The sequence below is a fragment of the Lactuca sativa genome, chromosome 8, assembly GCF_002870075.4.
Source record: "Lactuca sativa cultivar Salinas chromosome 8, Lsat_Salinas_v11, whole genome shotgun sequence".
NCBI lineage: Eukaryota > Viridiplantae > Streptophyta > Magnoliopsida > Asterales > Asteraceae > Lactuca > Lactuca sativa.
This window is the reverse complement of record NC_056630.2, coordinates 17,026,661-17,047,799: the sequence shown is the minus strand read 5'-3', so window position 1 is coordinate 17,047,799 and position 21,139 is coordinate 17,026,661. Positions and strand designations below refer to the sequence as shown.

Genomic DNA, 21,139 nt, shown 5'->3' with positions numbered 1-21,139 from the left:
CGTCTTCGAAACTTAAGCAAAATCGAAGCAAGAACAGGAGACATGTGAGTAGGAGCACAAGGTCGACGTTTTGTGGTGGTGTCCTAGGATTACCTGAAATCGAAAATGAAAACGTGATTTTTGAGTTTCTCAAATCAATTTCTAGGGTTTTCTGATATCATGTGTTTATGAAATTGTGTCTTTTACACTTTAGGATTATTTTGAAATCGTGTGTTTTTTGTTTTAGGATTTTCTTAAAATGTGTGTTCTTTAATTCAAGTTTTGTATTCTAGGGTTTTTTGAAATCGAGTTCTAGGGCAGACCATGTTTTCCGAAATGGTGGATGGTAAACAAAAACGTGGATGTTGAATAAAATTTTCCCTGAAGTTGAAGATATGGGGATAACACATATTCGGAAATCGTTGATGAACATGTTTTTCAGTTTCTTGTTTATGGATGTGTTCATCCGATTTTCCTAAAATCGTGGGGAACACAGCTGAGTTCTTGAGTTTTGGTATGAACAAACTTGGGAGACCGATTATACAACATATAACGTTTTTCCTGAAATGGTGGATGATGAACGAATTATTTTCTAAAATTGAAGATATAGGGAAAACACATTTTCAGAAAATCGTTGATGAGCTTCTTTCTCAGTTTCTTGTTTCTGGACGTGGTTCATCAGATTTTTCTTGAATCGTGGGGAACACAACTGAGTTTTTGAGTTATGGTGATGAACAAATATGGGAGACTGATTATATTTATGAATTTTGAAAATCCGACAGAAGTACTACACAAGCATTGGTAATATAAGGGTTAATCAGTTAATGTCATGTGGTTGTCTGACTAGGCAATGGTATCCGGATTACCCCTTCACCTATTCAATGAAGGACCCTTTTAACGCATAAAAACCGAGTTTAAGCACTTAGAAAGCAAAAAAGTAATTTAAGGGACATTTTAAACCAAAACCAGAAAGTTCGTAGGGTCACAGTGACATTAACCCCTATGAAAGCTCACCAATATATATATATATATATATATATATATATATATATATATATATATATATATATATATATATATATATATATATATATATATATGAAAGTCGGTTTAAACTAACATTTAAACTGGAAATCAGTCATCAAATCCAGGGACGGTTCTATTTGGGTGCCCGCAATGGCACCGTCAACCCCTGTTTTTTCTGTATGCAGTGTAAATTTTTTGATATTTTTTGATTTTTTTTTCTTTTTTCTACTTACCGGCAACATCTACTATGGACCGGCAACACCTACTACCAAATCCTGCGTTCGTCCCTGATAAATCGGTTCAACTATAAAATCGATTTTTAAAACATTACCGGCAACATTTGTGAAAGTTCACCAAAAAAAAAAAAACAAATTGTACGAAGATTGTTTAAAAATATCCCATTCAACCCGTAACTACATGACTTGTCACAAGGAAACTATCATCGTGGAATGGCTTTATATAGGTGGATGTGATGTGTCACCAACTCACAGCCATAAAAATATACTTTTGTGAATTTGTATCATTAAGTAAGTAGTGGAACACAACCTCGGATATCTCAAAAAGTGACTTCAAATCTCATCATTCATCGAATTTTTTTTTGTTAACGTGTTGCCTAATGATTTGTACAATGATCTCATTGCGTTTATATTTTAGATAAAAACTAACCGTTAACATAAAACATACTTGTTGTCTTTATCAATATTTACTTTTATGTAAAATATTATATTATGTATAAAATATAAATGCAATTATCTACTACTGTGGTTTAGGGTTATTTCTTGCATGAGTTAAATACCTAATATTCACATCTATACATGATTGTGTTTGTACTTAACCCATATAAAATGGCTAAATGTTTTATGCTAAAAAACCCGATTAAAACACTAAACTTTTACATACTTGCTCTTTTGTTTATTCTTTCAACTCGATTAACTTTATTATAAAAATCGTTTGATTGAATATAAATATAAAAAACCACTTAGGCTCATTAAGACATATTCATAGTCTAAAGAAAGAAAGTATAGATATATCATTATTTCTCCAATCATTTTATTAATACAAAACTCAATAGAAAAAAACCCTATTTTAAATTTTAATAAAAAAGGCCCAAGGGTATTATGATATTTACAGAAAACAAGCCCATTTATTTTTGGGCGTATTTAATGGGCTATCTTAGTTGGCCTTATTAGATTTTAAGCAATTATGACAAATCAGGACATGAGGCCTCGTAGATTCAGGCAGACGGAAATAGCTCCGGACAACGGTCATAAAGACCATTTAGAACCCTAAAAGCTTTCCACTTCCAATCTTCCATGATCTTCCCAAAATTGCAGTGGATTTCTGTCTAAAACGAGAACAATGAAGCATTGGAAGATGCAATCACGAAGTCTTCTTCTCCACCTTCTCAATTTATCGATTCTATACAGACTCGGTGTAGTTCATGCGCTGTCTACGATCTGTGAATTCAGTATTACCCAGGAGAACAAGTTCTATAGTTATAGCTTGGCTTCCCCTTCCGAAACATTCCCTCATGGCGTTCTTAGCGAAGACGGGTACTTCTTCCCTCCGTACATACTTCTTCACATGTTTCCGTAGAGTTGTCATTCAATGTGATTCATATGCTTGATTTTAGGATTAGGTTATAGAGCATTGAAAATGTGCATTCTCTCATTAACTGACATGTATAGTCCGAATGATTCAAGTTTGGATATGGTTAAGTGATAATGGAAAATTAGGTGGCAAGAGTTGGGTGATTAATTAATTCGATTGCTTAGGCGGCTAAAAATGTGAAGTTCTTATTTTGGTCATCATTTAAAAAAAAAAAGGAGATACATTTTGGTTACTGATGGATTGTGAGTGGCGTCTCTATATGAAATGCTTAGTTAAACTGATTTCTTGGTATAAATATTTCATGTAAAACATAAAAATAATGACATAGAACAATCTGCTAACAATATCTTCAATTAATTTGCATCAGATATTACAAGGTGTCATCTAATGGAACGGTGGTTTGGTTTCAGGTTGTCTCTAACAGGTTACAGATTATTTCATTATTCACCATTGAATTTTCCTTTTCCCTTTCCCCTTTCTTATCTTTTGCAAATTACAGCAAATTCCACAAACATACTTATTTGCGATTTCATGTGGGTATTGCTGTTTAAGTTTTTCCTTTTGCTTCGTTGAAGTTTAAGTTGATCTAAAAAGTTGTGGGGAGAAGTCCTAAAAGTGAATATTTTTTAATTGGACACAGTTATTATATTATATTACATGTTTGCCATCAGCCATGCTACTCTAAGCTGACATCTTATCTTTCTTCTTTCCTATGTGGATTGTGGGGTCAGCTTTGTGATGGAATGATTTTCAACCATGATCCCCCGAGATGTTTTGATTGCTGGGTGAGTCTCTTCTGCTACAGTTATCAACGATATTATTGTTTTCAAAATGAGCTCTACTATTATATAGTATGAATGTAACATCTTATTCTTGTTATAATATCTGAAGAATTAGTTATGAGGAAAATATTTAAATCATTGGAATTTCAATTTTATAGGATTGTGGGGGATCATCTCGATGTGGGATGGGGTGCAGTGCGCTTATGTCCGAGATTAAATTAGGTATATTCTTCAGGAAACTTTTAATAAAATATATTATTAATTTATTAACATCTTTGAGTTTGTAACAATTTATAAAAGTTGCTTCTAAAACGTATGCAGGTTATCCCGTATGCACTGCTATTGGGCGCACCCAAACCATCACCACAGATCTCATTGGTAATTTTTTTTTTAATTTATATTATTATTTTTTTTGTATTGGAAATAAAGTAATTTCTGACGTTTACATTAACTATTTTGGGGTTATAAAAATGGCAGATAAAGAGAATCCAGATATGGGTATAGTTGTAAAAACGTGGCACCAAGGATCAGAAAGGAATTGTTCGCTTTCTGTTTCTGTTATCTGTGATTCAAAGCAAGTTCAAGTGAGAAAATGTTTTTCTTTTTCCTTTTTTTTTTCATTCTTATTTTTCTAAATAACAACTAAAATTATTCTATTCTGTTTCAGGGACCTAAGACACTTGAGAGAGTCGGGGTTTGTAACTTTGTGAGTAAATTACATTTTTGGTCCTGAGTTTACCTGATTTTAATACTTTTGGTCCCTGTTCCAAGTAAATGACTAAATTACCCTTTTTCTGTTACATATTTACTGTAGGTTACACAAATAACACATCCAGCTGGCTGTGCCAATGTTTTGTCCGCCCCTGGCAGTGGATTGGGATGGTTTGGCACACTCTTAATCATGTAATCATCAAACCCTAAACTTCTCCGCAAATACCCATATTGCCCTTTTCTGAATATTCTTTTTTTTTCTTCAGACTTTTGTGTCTTTTTGGAGCTTATTTTATAGCTGGAGCTGCTTATCGTTACTTTTATCTCGGCATCCGTGGTATAGATGTAAGTTTCCGGAACCTTCTGGAAAATTTTGTTTGATTTGCAGTTTATTTATTTTTTATTTTTTTCAGATTATTCCAAACTTGGAATTTTGGGCTAGCTTGCCACATAGAATTCGGGTATATGCATATTTGATTTTCAGTATACATTTAATCCAAAATTTGATTTTTTTGTATGTTATTAACCGTTATATAATGTTTTTACAGAGTTCATATATGTCATTGGTTCGAAGATTTAGAGGCCCATCTCAAAGTTACAGGAGCTCATACTCTCCCGTTGACTTTTGACTTTTCAAATAGTGTTGGAGTTAATTTATACACTAACAAAAGCAGTAACAACAACTGTTAAGCTCAATTTAGATGCTGAGCTGTGCAATGCGGTTTTTGCTATATCCCAAGTTTTGAATTCAAGTCCTTATTTTTTTGTATCTTTGGGTATTGTGGTCATGGTCAGCTGAGAGGATGCAATTTAGTGTAAACGAGTCTGAATTTTTTTTTTAAATGTTAATGTATTATTATTCAGGGTGTTTGGATATGTATTTTAGAATTTATTATATGATGTTGAATAATTGGAATAAGATAATTGTTGCAGGGGATGATGTTTTAACTTTTAACTATTTACTATCGATAACTTTTTTTTAGTAGTTTAGAACAATTATCATATGTATAATTACAAACAAATTTTATTCTAATAGTGTTGATAAAATCAAGGAATATATATATATATATATATATATATATATATATATATATATATATATATATATATATATATATATATATATATATATAGTAAATTACACGAATCGTCCCTGGTCCAAGTGCCAAATTGCACGTTCAGTCCCTATTTTTTAAAATTACTAGGACCGTCCCTCATGTATTTAAATACTACCCGCCCAGTTCCTATTGTCGTTAGACGTTAGTTTTCTCCATTTGGGTGCCCCACGTGCCTTGCATGTAGGGGTATTTTCGTCATTTCATGTCATGTGTATATTATCAACTGCGTATGGTGCCATATCCAGTTTACCCAAACGTTGCATACCCAGTCCCCAATCAAAACCTTTCTCCTCTCACAAAAACCCTAGTTTTCCGTCAAGAGTGAAGATGAGTGGGTGGCGAATACGACCATAGATGGATGAAATCGATTTGGAAGCAAGTTACGGTAAGGAAAGCCAACCATTTTATGCTCTGTTCTTGATCATTTTGTCTCTGATTTTGAAAATATTGTTGTTTTTTTCTTGTGAAGGTGGGAATCCAACTGTTTTTAGTATACGCTTGCACCATGGAGGAGAGTTTACCAAATTTCCTGGGAGAAAATACATCAAGGGACAACACAAATTTGTGGACTTGATCGACAGTGACTTGTTCTCTGTTCACGAAATTGATGATATGATGGAGGAGTTGGGTTGCGTTGAAGAAGGTAAGGTTATGTATTATCACTTTAAATGACCGTTAGGGGATTTAGATTTTGGGTTGTTTGCATTGGGTAGTGATCAAGATGTCAACCACTTAAGGTCCTACGTTGCTTCATACAAGCTTATAGAAGTGTATACATAATTTTAGCGTACCAACTTGCATACATATGCTATGTCACCTAACCCTTCAAAACTCAGGATTGAAGAGATTGTTGAACCCCCTTCTTGTTCTAGAAGGTTGTGTCTCGAATGGATTGACACAACCACAGTTGAACCCCCTGTTTTAGAACCAAGTATGCAAACCCCTACAATGGAACCTAACATGGAATCCCCTAGTCATATTGATGTTGTACATGTTTCACCCCCTAGAATAGAATCCCCTATTGAAGTTGAATCTGTGAAAAAACCAAACATGGAACCCCCTATTATGGAACCTTATAGTGAAGCCCTAGGTGGATCTAGTGATAGTGAGGGTAGTGGAGATTCAAGTGATAGTGATTTCATTGTGGATGAGGATAACTTGTTGGATGATCCTGAAGTGGACATGCATGATTTCTACCTCAACATTGATGATAATTTGGAGTGGGTTGGTGATGCCCATATTACAACAGAGAATGTAGCAATGTCTGATGAGGAGATGGAGATGATCAACACTGATGTTCTGCAATTTAAGTCATCATCTGATGAAGGGCAAATAAGTAAAAGAAGAAATAAAATCCCGGCTGCTGAAAGGGTACAGATAAATGATGCAGCTCAAGTGAGTGACCCTTTCTACATACTTCAAACATTCTCAAGTTCTCAGGAAGCAAAAGACAGAATTTACTTGCATGCAATAGAGACAAGAAGAGAATTAGATATTGTCAAGAATGATAAAAACAGGGTCAGGGTAGTATGTAAAGGAACAATACTAGATATGGGGATACTTGAGACTTCTAGAAAAGGTGGACCAAGTAAAACTAGTGGGAAAGGTGGGCAAGTCAAAGGAACATAAATGGTGGACCCAGTCAAACGGGTGAAAAAGGAGGACCCAATAAAAAGAAAAGTGCAGTGAAAGTAGATGAAAGCAATAAGTGCCCTTGGAAACTTTTAGTAAGTAAATGGAAAAAAGGATGATGATTGGACTGTGAAAACATACGACAAGGAGCATAAATGTCTCCAAACAAGAAAAATCAAAGCTTGTAATTACAAGTTTCTTTCCAAACAAATTATTGAGCAGTTGGAGTCTAACCCAAAATACCAATCAGGGCTTTAAAGGAGTAGCTAGAGAGGAAATACAAAATTCAGATGTCGGACATGAAAGTGTTTAGGGCAAAAGCAAAATCCCTAGAAACTATTAGGGGTGATTTTGGGGGTCAATATTCTATATTGAGGGACTATCTACTGGAGGTTCAAAGTCGAAACCCAAACACAACAATCAAGCTTCAAGTGGATAATTCTTCCAACCCTGCATCAGATACTAGGATTTTTAGACGTATATATATATATATATATATATATATATATATATATATATATATATATATCTTGGTCTACTGAAACAAGGATTTGCAGCAGGGAAAAGGGAATTTCTTGGACTGGATGGTGCATTCATGAAGGGTCCCTACCCTGGTATGATTCTAACTGCAGTGGTAAGTAATTTTATACATATATTAACTAATTAATCTTACATATGACTTATAGATGTTGGACCTAATTTGTTCTTACTATTATAGGGATTAGATGGAAACAACTGCACTTACCCAGTTGCATATGGTGTTGTAGAGTCTGAGAACTACAGCTCATGGACATGGTTTCTAAAAAATCTTGGTGATGATTTGGATTTGAGTACCAATTCAAACTTCACTTTTATAACTGATAGGCAGAAGGTAATAGTATACACATTTTAACTACTTAACCTTTATATTATTTGTACTAATTATATAAAATTGATTGTGTTTATGTTGTAGGGTGTTTTGCCTGCAATTGCAAAATTGTTTCCATGTGCAGAAAATAGATTTTGCCTTCGACATATCCATGAGAATATGAAGCGGAAGTGGAGGGGCAAGGAGTTTAAAGATTGTCTCTGGAAATGTGCAACAACATCAACTGTACAACAATTCAATCATGCAATGGAGGAACTGAAGAAATTGAACAATGATGCATATGAATGGCTTAAAGCCATTCCACCCCAACATTGGTCCAGGTCTCACTTCACAGGTCAGTTATACATGTTAGAATTCTTAAACATTTTTGAGTATGCATCTTAAAAGATTACTGAAAATTATGATGCAACATTGTTATTCTACAGGAAGAACACATTGTGATGCATTGTTAAACAACCTTTGTGAGACATTGAATATCAAGCTTGTCAAGGGTCGTGACAAACCAATTATAAGTTGCTTGGAATTTATTAGAGAGTACATAATGAAGAAGCTTGTTATTATCCAAAAGACAATTGACAAATGTTATGGCCCACTAACTCCTACAGCTACCAAGACTATAAAGAAGATCAAATGTGAAGCTGCAGAGTATAGGGCTGTGTTTTGTGGAAATGGGAAGTATCAGGTTACAGGTGGTGAAGGTGTGGACCAATGTGTAGTTTAGATAACACAACATACATGCTCATGTAACAAGTGGGAGGTCACTGGCATACCATGCAAGCATACAATTGCAGCTATATGGGATATGAGGAGATATAATGAGAATGTTGGGATACCTGAAACATGGGTTCACCCAACATACTGGTTGAAGACATGGCAAGAGATGTATGCCTTTAAAATTGAACCAATTAATGGGAGGATGATGTGGGCAAAAAGTCCTTGTCCAACTAAGTTACTACCACCAAAACATCATGTGCCTATTGGTAGGCCAAAAAAGAAAAGAAGAAGATCTGCTACTGAAGATGATGGTGCTATAGGGACCAGAACAGTTAGATGTTCAAAGTATGGAAATGTTGGGCATAATGGTAGGAGCTGCAAGGGGCAGACAGTGGGAGGATCACAGGCCAATGGTAGTGATGTGGGACATAACTCAGGTGCTATGAATAAGGGAAAAAGTATGATGGTTTAGTGTTTTTGTATTACTTTCTTTTCTTTTGGTTGGCTAATGCTTTTGATGTACTTGAAACAATGTTCTTTCATGTCTTTTGGTGCTGTGAACTAATGTTCTGCTACTTCTTTAACTATGATGGTGATGTACTTCAAACTATGTTGACTTGATGAATGTTTGTAATGGTTTGAATGACTTAATGATTAATTAGGTTGTTAATGTATTAATCCATGTTTGTAATGGTTTGATGACTTAATGGTATGATATAAATTGTTGTTTTGGTATGAATACTTAATGGTATGATATAAGTTGTTGTTTTGGTATGAATACTTTGGTATGAATACATGTTTGGCAATTACCATAAAAACACCCAATTTTCATTAACATGCAAACTGATACATCCAACTTGAGTTTGTACAACTAAAAGGTAATCCTACACTTTGTACACTAGAATTGACACAAACATAAACCAACTAATAGCTAGATACAACTTCTGTTTTAGATTTTGTTGTTCAAGCTTCATCCTAATGCTCATACAAGCACATTTCTGATCCTCCACCACCCAACCAATGAACTTGCAACCACGAGCCTGCAAAATAAGTGTAGAAACATTTAACAATGCTAAAATTTACAGAAAATAGAAGAAATCAGGAGATTAGGTTAGATTTATCAACAAATCAAAATTAACCGGGTTAGAACAAGCATAGTAATGTTTTCCAGGGTTGTTCTTGCTCCATGAGGTACGAATCACAGCTTCAGCTCCACAATTGCATCTAATTGCCATTTGTGTTGGTTGGAGAAGGGTAATCGAAGAACGAAAGGGGGAAAAAGTAATGGGGAAGAAGACCGACGAAGATAAATGAAATTAGGGGGAGGGGCAACGGCTCTAATAGGGGCACACAAGATGAAATGACAAAAATACCCCTGCGTGCAAGGCACGTGGGGCACCCAAACGGAGAAAACTAACGTCTAACGACAATAGGGACTGGGCGGGTAGTATTTAAATATATGAGGGACGGTCCAAGTTAATTTTCAAAAATAGGGACTGAACGTGCAATTTGGCACTTGGACCAGGGACGATTCGTGTAATTTATATATATATATATATATATATATATATATATATATATATATATATACACACACACACACACACTATCTTTGTAACACCCTGTTTATTTAAATAAATAAATAAACGAATAAAATAAATAATAATGGTCGTAAAACCTCGAGATGTATTTTATATTATTTTAATTTAGCTCTAAGGTGATAGTAAGTTGATATGAGTGGTTGTTATCAGGACTCGAATGTATTAAAATCTGGAAATGGGGATTAAAATGTAACTTCCGGACCAATTATGAATAGAATTCTGATGCTAGGGGTTGTTTGGCAATTTCTTTGGACTTGTGTTGAAAGGAATTTTAGAGCCAGGGGGCTGGAGTGTAAATATTGGACTACAAATGAAAATATTAGAGATGGGAGGGGCAGGAAGTGACAATCCTCACGAATTTGTAAGGGACACGGGTATTAAACCCGTTACTTCTCCATGCTTATAACCCTAGCATCCCTAACCTTAAAAGCGTAACCCTTTCAGCCGCCACCTTACTCCTCACCTTCAACCGCCGCCATGAGAGATCTTCAAGCCACCGTTGAAGCCAGTCGTCGGAGTCCATCCTCCCCCACGTCGGAGCGAGAGCACGTCCCTCAGAGGATTGATTGCCACTGTGAGATGCCGGACCTCAGTCGCCATCTCCCTCATCTTCTTGTTCGTTTTCCGATCAGGAGAGTCCGCCAGCGACCACCTCGCCACCAGAACGCTGTCATTGGACGGAAACGCCATGGGCCACTCGGGAGCCACTGAGATCGAAATTATAGTCGGTTCGTTAGGCATGGGTTAACCGCCTTCTCATTTTCTTCCTTTCTTCTTGTCGTTCGTTGTTGCCATTATCGTGTTTGATTGCTACTGCCTTGTGTCGTTGTTGTTGAAGCCGAAGCCATCATCTGTCGCCGCTCAAACTGGTCGCTAAGGGTTCTGCCGACCCCTAGGACCGTCAAACTGTCCTTCACCGCCGCTTGGTGTTCGTGTGGATGCGTATTTTCTCGGGGTCCCGGTCTCTAGTTTGGAGTTTGTGCGCGTGTTTGGGTGTTTTGCCGGAGTTCATGGAAGAGCCACTGCCACCACCATGAGGTGGTGGCTGCCACCATGGGTGGGTGTATTTTCTTTAGTGTGTGTGTGTGATTTCGGATCTTGAGTTGTAATTTGTAAGATGAATGGTATAATGAAAAGAAATTGAAAACCACCACCTTAGGGTGGTGGCTGCCGCCTCCTGCCGCCACTGGCTGCCATGTCGGGTGGCGGTGTGTTTTCCTTGTGAGTTTGATTCGTTTGGGGGTGCTTGAAACCCTAATGGGCCAAAGTAGCTCAAATGGGCCCAATAAAGCTTAACGGACCCTAATAAAACCCTAATGGGCTCAATGATATTCTAGTGGGCTTGATAGGCCCAATAAAGCCCTAAATAACCTAAAAGTCCAACAAATTAATAATGGGCTAGTATTTGTGTTGGAAAACCCTAATGCCAATAAATCTTAATTTGGGAAATTAATCGGGACACACGGGAATTATTTAATAATTTGGAATATTAAATAATAATCATTGGCGGAAATTAATCTAAGCAATATTAGACTTAATGGATTAAGTCCTTAATGGGTTAAGTAGGAAACTTAACCCTAATCATCATTTTATGTGAAACCCTAATTTCACTTGGGTTTATTGTTGGGACTTTCTATTGGGCCTAAATGATTGAGATAATAATGGACCATCCAAGAGCAAGCAATTGAACTAGAATAATTTAATGGGCCTAGGGTAAGGCCCATGTAAGGGGTTTAGGCCCAATTTGGAAAATTAGGCCATAGATGGGCCATAGTTTGGTCCTTAGTAATTACATGATGTTGGGCCTCAGAATAAGACCATGTATAGGCCTAGGGCCAATTTGTAAAATTGGGCCATGTGTTGGGCTTTGATTCCTAGTTGACTTTGGGCCTACGGATTGGGCCTTGGGCTTGAATAAGCCAAGCTTGGGGTAATGTAATTATCCAAAGTAAGTGTTTATGGTTATGTATTAGGACCCAATTATTAATTGGGTGTTATTTTGGTGTTGACAGTTCGGGAATCTATCAGCCTGCAGCTGGGGTCGAGTCTGCGGGACTTCAGCAAGTGTGGGATTGTGTCTTCGGGACTTCAACAGTGTGAGGTGAGTTACCTTCCAGTAGCGGTGGGTCTACGGCCACAATGACGGCTCACCAGTAGGAGTTGTTATTAGATGATTGTCTTGGTGATAATTGTCTATGTTTGCTACTACCTGTTTATGTTTATGTGCTAGCATGATATGATGTTATGTGATAGTGGTAGTAGGGGATGAAATAGTCCCTGGTTACCGGTCGATAGGGCCGAAGGGATAGATTAGTACCCAACTATGCTAGACAGATTATGATATATGTGATATGATATTATGTGGTAGCAGTAGGGGGTGAAATAGTCCCCACTTACCGGTCGACAGGACCGAAGGGGTAGGCCAGCACCTAGATATGCTAAGCAGTATATGACTTATGTGATATGCTATGCTTTTATGTGGTAGTGTTAGGGGGTGAAATAGTCCCCGGTTACCGGTTGAAAGATACCGAAGGGGAGGCCAGCACCCAGATATGCTAGGCAGTATCCGGTCGAGAGGACCGAAGGGGATCCCAACACCCAGGTATGTTAGGCAGTATCCGGTCGAGAGGACCGAAGGGGAGGCTAGCACCCAGATATGCTAGGCAGTATCCGGTCGAGAGGATCGAAGAGGTAGGTCAGGCACCCATATATGCTTGACAGTATATGTATGTTATATGATTGTATGGTATGTGGTATGATGGGGAAACTCACTAAGCTTTGTGCTTACGGTTTATAGTTTTGGTTTCGGGTACTCGTTTTCAAAGGAAAGGAGCCGGCTTGATCGCAGCGCATCACACTATGTTTTCCGCACATGAGATCTTTGGGATTACACTATCATATGGTTTTATGATAATACGTTTTGATTATTGACACATTGGTTTTGACATGAGATATTAATATGAATGTTTTTTTTTACTGATGGTTTTATATAATAATGTATTTAAAAATGAAATTTTTTGCCTTGAATTTTAGGATGTTACAATCTTATAAAAAAAATCTCACTATTTCTATAAATAGATTCAATATAATAATAATATTTTTTTAAGACGTTCAAAACATTAAGCAAATGGTACAAGTAATCATCAATAAAATAATATTATTTTTAAATCGTATCATTTGTAAAGTACTGAGTACAATTGTGAAATACATAGATAAATTCTTATCTTTTAAATATCTCAAGATAAAACTATTCCACACTATGAATCTGTCAACCTTGAACGGGCAATATGGTATTCCCTCACCTTCGGCGTATTCAAATAAAATATGTATTGATTAATTGATGTATCTTAGAGGGTGTTTGGATAAATGCATTTTTAGCTTAATTAGCTTATTGCTTATTGCTTATTGTGGTGGGAATAAGCATTTTTTTAAAATGTGTTTGGATTAGTTTATTGCGGTGGGAATAAACAATAAGCAATAAGCATTTGAAGTGTTTGGCAAACAAAACAGCTTATATGAGTAAAATGACTAATAAGCAATAAGCAATAAGCATTACCCCCTTGCTTATTAAAATCAGCTTATTTAGCTTATTCCCACCGCAATAAGCTAATTTTTTAAGCATTCTATCCAAACACTTAAATTAGCTTATTGTGGTGAAAATAAGCAATAAACTGTCATTTTTTTTCCCTATCCAAACACCCTCTTAAACTGCCTTTCCTCCCGATGACACCTTCACTTTGTCTTTCCTCTTCGCTTCCTTCTCTCCAAACTCAAGTTCAATTTCTCTCTTTTATTCATCCACTTTCGCTCTTAGCCCAGCCAACACCACACAAACAGACACGTATACACGCCCTTCAATGTCGTGGCTTCTGACGACAACAACCAACAAAACCTTTGTTCCTCTTCAGTTAATCAATCGATTCTCTATGTTATTGGTTTTTTAAATTGGATAGATTTGGGTATTCTGGATGAAAACCCTAAATCTCTGAGTCTTCAGATTTGTAGGTATTTGCTCTTTTCTGAGTTTGTTTTTTTTTCCTTTCTTACTCTCAATGTTTGTCTTTAAATTTCAGAATTGATGGATGGACTTACACTGATTCAATAGATGGATGAGCTCACATAGATTCGATTGATGGGAATCACTGATGGCACCACCGAGGCGACATAGTCACTACGAATAGTAAGGCCAACTTCATGTCGATTATCTTATGTATATAACTATCTAAAGATTTCTATTCATGAATATGTACAATTACATCTCCCTCTCCCCAATTAGGTAACAAGATGTTGAAGAATAATAAGTGTATCGATCTAATTTTCTCTTGGATCATTTATAGATTCTCGCTCCGTTTCTAACTAAGAATGGTGTGGTTTGACTAAAGTTCGAAGCTTTTGTTATAGATTCACCTGTAGTACATGCTCCAAATCGGTCATGGCGATGTCTTTAAAACAAAATTTTATGTCATCCCGTCATTGTCCTCATTGCAGAAGCAAAAGGTCCCAACCGCAGCAGTTACATGTCATCAACTTCCACATCTTCGATTGGTTGTTCTTCTGATTAATACATCTATTTAATCAGGTATATTTATATTGGGCTTTTCATGGACCAGGAGGGTATTTATAATTAACTACATCATCGAAGCGTGTACTCTTGTAAAGACTGTAAGTCCCGACTTCCTTTTTGTAAAGTTTCTATTACTTTATTCTTTTAGTTGTTTTGAATCAATCTTAACTTATTTCTATTTGGTTTTTTGTTTTGGTATTGATTAAAATATGTTAATCCACACCTTATGTAACCCAGTCAACATAGGTTTTGTTTAATGTAGTAAGATTCATGTAGAATTTGGTTGTTTCAAATGTTCTGATCCTTTCTGGCGAAACATGAATAGGAATAGAGCCTGAAAATTTGGTTTATACAAAAGACGAAAATGATGTCATCAATGTGTAAAGCATGAAAACACAAAATAGTCGAGGGAGGTACTAAATTACCAAAATTGGTAGTGAGTAAATCTTATTAGAATGTTAATGTTACTAAGATATTAATATGTTTTGATTATGCAATTTATATGCCTGTATGGTGTCTTAAAACCTTGCACAAAAATGTTGTGTGCTCTTTTTCTAGCAATTCTAACTACTTGTATATTTATATATATTTCTTGGGTGGTGTACATCTTTCTCTCTCTCTCTCTCTCTCTCTCTATATATATATATATATATATATATATATATATATATATATATATATATATATATATATATATATATATATATATATATATATATATATATATATATATATATATATATATATATATATATATATATATATATATATATATGGTTTCGATCATTAACACACATATCCATACACCAAATTTTGCATTTGTTCTGTTGGTTGGACAGATCTGAAAAGATTCAGATAGCACCACCGTTTTTTTTTTCATTTTTTCATATGTGAAAGTTTGTTTTTTCAGGGAAACTTTAAATTTCCATAAAATGTGACAGTAATGAGTTTATGGAATCACTTTCTGATGAAGTTGGTCGTGAAAGTTTGTTATAGTAGAAAATGGAGAAAAAACTAATTGAATTTGAAGGAAAAAAATGGTAATTAAGGCATATATGTCTCTTTTTATATTTTTTTTCTCTAATTGTGTGTGTGTTTAACTGTGTAAGTATGTATATGTTTACAGGTCCTAAAATGGGTGTTTAATTATGTGTGTTTATAGATCGTGAAATGTTGTGTTTAGTAAAGTTTTGATTTTTATCGATTTCATTAGACATGTGTAACCCCCTTTGTTCCACTCATTTATTTGGTCACCTATATATTATCACATTTCTTTATTTGAAGGCATTTGTAGCCTTTTTTTTAGGTGCTTCTTAAAATGGAGAATCATGGAGGCAAGTGATGATTAGAGTCTACAAAACACCAAATTATTGAGATTAAACACTTTTAGAAAATTTATTATTTATGTTATTAGAATCCTAGTTACTTTATTATATTTCTTTTTTTGACTCTTTGATTTGGTTTGAGACAAGCAAGTGGAAGGGTGAGATGGGATAGGGGTGATGGGGCCAATTGAATATTAATAAAACAATTGCAGCAACCAACTTTTGGGGTTAAAAATGGTCGTGTCAATGTAAGTTTTAATTTTGTAATGTTCGGTTTAATAATACGATAGAGACGTTGTTTCTTTATACGTGGCTAATACATGTTTTATTGATTTGTTTATTATAGCTAAAAGTGTTTAATAATTTTGGTTAATTTTTGGAAATTAGGAAGAAGAAATGGTAAAGATGGTAAGGCAATAGAGTTAGCATTTAATAAAAAGAAGATCAATGCTAGAAATACATGGTTATGAGAACTACACAACTACCTGGTAGGACATTTAACAATTATATTTATAAATTTATTATTTTTATTTTCATTAAACTATCATACTTAAAAATAAATGTCTATCATAACATGCACAAAATTTTTTTATTTATAAAAATACAAATATTTTATATTGTGAACTTTATAACTTGAAGATTAAGAAAAAAAACAAAAATCTACTATTGAAAATCACGATATATCTTAAAATTTGTCAATCATCAGCATTAAAAAAATAAAAAAAATATTCATTTTTCAGGTAAATCGTTTGTGGAAAAAAAAATGAAAAAGTGTAATCAAACCAACATGATTGTTAGATTTCTTAGCCGTTTGAAAGGATTTTAATTGTCGTTACAAAATTTTCTATTGCCGTAAAACCAACCAATAACAATATGTATTTGTTATGTTCATTATAATGGAGTAATATGTTTTTGAATGAAACTAATTGTTGAAAGAAATTATCATCATACATTCCAGAAAAAATGATTATTTTCAATGAAAAACTCATTTATAATGATTAAATTACCTAATTTTGTATAAATAAATATCCATTTGAAATTTAAACTAACATTATTATATTTTATTCCATTGAATATATTTTGAAAACGACAATTGTTACGAGATTGATATTTTTTTTATCAATATTAATTGGAAAATGACCATTGTTATAAAAACAATTACAATATATTTTTGTTCTAACCTAAAATATATACATAGATCACTAAAACAACATTTTTTTCAACCAAAATCATGTACACATTTTTATTTTAAACCCTAAACAAAAACACAATTATATTTGTTTGCCGGAAAGTGTTCGCCGAAAAATCTCTATTTGCCGCCCGCCGTTTTGCGCGGGTAAATGACTAGTATATATATATATATATATATATATATATATATATATATATATATATATATATATATATATATATATATATATATATATATATATATATATATAGGTTCAAATGTTTTTCACATCTATTGTGTGCTAGAATGCACCAATAGGAATTTAGTATTAATTATATCTATATTAAATACTATCCATACCTATAACTTATTTTTATGGAACCAATTAAATTCGTCATTAATGTCAACAATAATATTCTTTCAAAATAAATTCATATATAGAATAATGAGAGTATATTCTAGCAGAATGAGAGTGTATTTTAGTAGAATACATTGTCGTTCTTCATATTCCATGCAACTTTATTGTATTTTAAGTGAGTGAGCCCGGAAACAAAATATGAACTCATATATAAAAACCTAGATGTGAATCATTCTGAAAGAATATTATTGCTGACATTAATGACGGATTTAATTAGTTTCCATAAAAAGAGAATTATAATTATAGATATCATTTAATATACATATAATTATGTAAATAATTTAATATCTATATTTATTTAATTAAATAATTATTTAATTTACTAAATTCCTATTGGTGCATTCTAGCACACAATAAATGTAAGAAACGAAAAATCTAATCTAGTATATCCACACTTCATAGGCTAAAACCTAAAACATTGGACTAGATTTTTAACATCTAGATAGTGTTACAAGATCCTACTTTTGTGCACCTCTAATCCAAACTACAAATAATTCCTCGTTGATCAATGACTGGATGACAAGTAATAGCTCAAGTTAATCGAATATAATTGAGTAAATAAGAGACAAAACACGCACACATATATAATATGGTTTGGTTTCAGGTTGACTCTAACATGTTACACTTTATTTCTTTATTTGCCATTGAATTTTCATTTTCCTTTTTTGCAAAATACCAGAAATTCCACAAACTAGTTTGTGATTGATTGATTTCACGTGGATATTGTTGATTTAGTTTTTCCTTTTGCTTCATTAAAGTTTAAGTTGATCTAAACTTGCAAGGAGAAGTCTTGAAAGTGAAATTTTATATTACGTTACATGTGTGCCATCAATCATGATACTGTACTTTGACATTTTATTTTTCTTCCTTTTTATGTGGGGACAACTTTGTGATGAAATGCTTTACAACCATGACCTGATAAGATGCTTTGATTGTTGGGTGAGTTTCTAGTACAATTACAGTTATTGATTATATTAATATGTTCTGAGGTACTATTATTTGAATGAAACGTCTTATAATACCAACGAAACCTTTTTCTGCCCTATAAATTATTGTGAAACAAAATCCATATCAGAATTCTAAGTTTGAGTTAATAACTTTTTTTTTTTTTTTTTTTTTTTTTTTTTTTTGTAGTGTATCCGATAAGTGCATTGGAGACGTGATTATAAACAAGACTATACTGAATGGTTGAAGTTTAATTAAGCTTTCTTGGACCAGTTATGGTGAATTGTCGACAGTTTGGCACATTAAAGGATAATTATTAAATAAAGTAAAGTATGTGTTTAGTCCCAAGCATTTGCCAATTATAAAACCTTAGTCCATATGTTTCGTTTCTTGCAAATTATTGTTATTTTGTTATCGTCAACCGCCCACTGCTATTTGTTCTATTTGTGTGTGTTGGTATGCAGCTTTTCCAATTTGGTTTATCATTTACAGCATTGGGTGTGGGCAAAAAGGTGCAACACCAAATTATGCCACCTCACATGCCACCTAAGCTAATGGTGTTATCACACCAAGTGGAGAAATGGGCAACAAGATGCAACACCAACTTTTTGAAAATAAATATTTTTATTTTTATTTTATTTTTTTACTATTTCGTTTTTTTTTATACTTTTTTTTCCATTTTATAATGTATTTTTTATTTATTTCGATTTTTTTAAATTGATACAAATATTTTTTAAATATAAATAATAAATAAAACATAATGTTTAAAAATTATAAAAAAATTAAAAATTTTTAAAGATTAAAATTAACATAAAGGCTAAATTACACATAATATCCAAAAACAAAAAAAGAAATAACATCAAAATTAAAAAAAAAAGACAACGCTATTCGTTATCGTTATTGTTACCATAGAAGATATAATCCGTCAAATCATCTCGAAGTTGTCTGTGTTTATTTGCGTCCTGAATGTCAACAACGCGATGCAAATATACTGTTGTTCCTGGTTGAAACTGAACGTGTCTGAGCTCTGTTGGGATATAGTGTGCAATATTTCTCCCTTTATCTTCTACTACCATGTTATGCATTATGATACATGCATACATGATATATCGTAAATTTTCTAAATCCAATGGTCGTGCTGCATGTTCGACTATATGCCACTTGGCCTTCAGCACTCCAAAAGCACGTTCCACATCTTTACATGCTCTTTCTTGTCTTCTCTTAAAAAATTTGTCTCGTTCTTCAACCGGGTGGCGGAATGCCTTCACGAATGTGGAATACTGAGGATATATTCCATCTGTAAGGTAATACCAATATTTGTATTCGTTTCCATTCACCGTAAAAGGAGCATCCGGGGCTTTTCCATTTAAAAAATCGTCGAATATTGGCGACTGATCAAGAACGTTGACGTCGTTGTTGGAACCTGCAACCCCAAAAAATGCATGCCAAATCCATAAATCTTGAGAAGCGACGGCCTCTAACACCAATGAAGGTGATCCGTGATGACCACTTGCGTATTGCCCTTTCCATGCTACCAGACAATTTTTCCATTTCCAGTGTGTGCAATCAATGCTTCCGATCATTCCGGGAAACCCATGACGTTCTTCATGCGCCGCATACAATTCTTGCAAATCATGCAACGAAGGTTTCCGCAAATACACGTCTCCAAAAGTTTCAACAACATCCCTTGACAATGTATACAAACTCTCTCTTGCGGTTCTTTCGGACATTCTCATATGGTCGTCCATGGTGTCGGATGACTCCCCCATAGCCATCAAACGAATGGCCGCAGCACATTTCTGCAAGGTTGTAAACCCCCGTCTACCTCTAGCATCATATCTTAATTGAAAAAATTCGTACCTAAACATAAATTAACTACAGTTTCATAAAATATATTGCATATGTTGCAAAATTAAAGAAACATGTAGTACATTTTTATTTATCTGGTTGTAGCAGGTCGGTAGTGTAATAATGATACATCATCCTAAAGAAAATATCGTCATCTGAATCATCGGACGAGTCGAAAGGATCCATATTTTTTTGAAGATAATTGAAAGTATGTAGAGAGGATAAGAGAAAGTGTGTGAAAATTTTAAATAAAGTGAGAGTATTTATAGGATAAAATGTTTTTTTTTAATAATTAACTTTTTTTTTTCAAACCGTTGCAAATCAAACGGTCATTTTTTTAAAATTTTTCTTCGTTTCTTCCCGTCGTCTCCTCAACGAGAATCACCTCGACGAGAAGCAACGAGCAGGGGGGGGGGGTGGTGTTCCCCGTGTCATAACGACGTTGAGGGGTGCCACCTCACCCCCCGTTGCTTCTCGTTGGACCCATACCGACTCGTCTTATGGGTTGTAGTTGGTCATTTTTGGTTGAAGACTCTCATTAAAAGTTTCTAGAAAACTCTCTTATTCCAAACATATTTGAAGGGGTTCAATCCTACGATCTGAAAGACCAAAATCTCAAACCTAATTTTAATAGGCTATCAGGAGTGGAGGGTGGTGTTTTTTGACCTGACCCCCTTCCACCTCACCGCCACGTCAACCACGCTCCTCCACCACCATCACGAGATTGGTTTTAACACATGAGAGAGAGAGAGAGAGAAGTGGTGATCAGTCGTGGTTAATATGACACCCAACATGCCACCTTGGGGTGGTGTTCGCGTGTACCAAG

General features: G+C 34.4%; 3 protein-coding genes and 1 long non-coding RNA gene across 8 annotated transcripts; 3 read left to right on the top strand and 1 right to left on the bottom strand.

The window, feature by feature from the left end:
- Positions 1-2,219: 2,219 nt before the first annotated feature.
- Positions 2,220-5,041, top strand: LOC111919691 (uncharacterized). Of its 2 annotated transcripts, none has more exons than XM_042897606.2 (11): positions 2,220-2,558; positions 2,984-3,040; positions 3,257-3,401; positions 3,557-3,620; positions 3,720-3,776; positions 3,876-3,982; positions 4,066-4,104; positions 4,213-4,301; positions 4,376-4,454; positions 4,523-4,570; positions 4,658-5,041. In XM_042897606.2, the coding sequence occupies exons 1-11, from the start codon at positions 2,365-2,367 to the stop codon at positions 4,736-4,738; spliced, it is 960 nt and encodes a 319-aa protein (XP_042753540.1). In that variant the 5' UTR covers positions 2,220-2,364; the 3' UTR covers positions 4,739-5,041. The 2 variants fall into 2 exon arrangements, with proteins under 2 accessions (XP_042753540.1, XP_023771037.1); XM_023915269.3 differs by having other exon boundaries at positions 2,222-2,558; positions 2,984-3,026; positions 3,348-3,401.
- Positions 5,042-7,149: 2,108 nt separating this feature from the next.
- Positions 7,150-8,913, top strand: LOC111919771 (uncharacterized). The gene is made up of 6 exons (XM_052766310.1): positions 7,150-7,336; positions 7,420-7,493; positions 7,578-7,730; positions 7,812-8,061; positions 8,153-8,425; positions 8,519-8,913. The coding sequence occupies exons 1-6, from the start codon at positions 7,150-7,152 to the stop codon at positions 8,911-8,913; spliced, it is 1,332 nt and encodes a 443-aa protein (XP_052622270.1).
- Positions 8,914-13,748: 4,835 nt separating this feature from the next.
- On the top strand, positions 13,749-16,237 carry LOC111919690 (uncharacterized). 4 transcript variants are annotated; one of them, XR_006185522.1, is made up of 4 exons: positions 13,749-14,047; positions 14,116-14,222; positions 14,319-14,704; positions 15,517-16,237. It is a non-coding gene; the product is annotated as an uncharacterized LOC111919690 (long non-coding RNA). The 4 variants fall into 4 exon arrangements; XR_006185524.1 differs by having other exon boundaries at positions 14,116-14,539; positions 14,622-14,704; XR_006185523.1 differs by having other exon boundaries at positions 14,116-14,704; positions 15,517-15,646; positions 15,733-16,237.
- A 3,112-nt stretch (positions 16,238-19,349) lies between these two features.
- LOC111919770 (protein ALP1-like) lies at positions 19,350-20,234 on the bottom strand. The gene has a single exon (XM_023915362.1). The coding sequence runs from the start codon at positions 20,232-20,234 to the stop codon at positions 19,350-19,352; it is 885 nt and encodes a 294-aa protein (XP_023771130.1).
- Between the last annotated feature and the right edge of the window lie 905 nt (positions 20,235-21,139).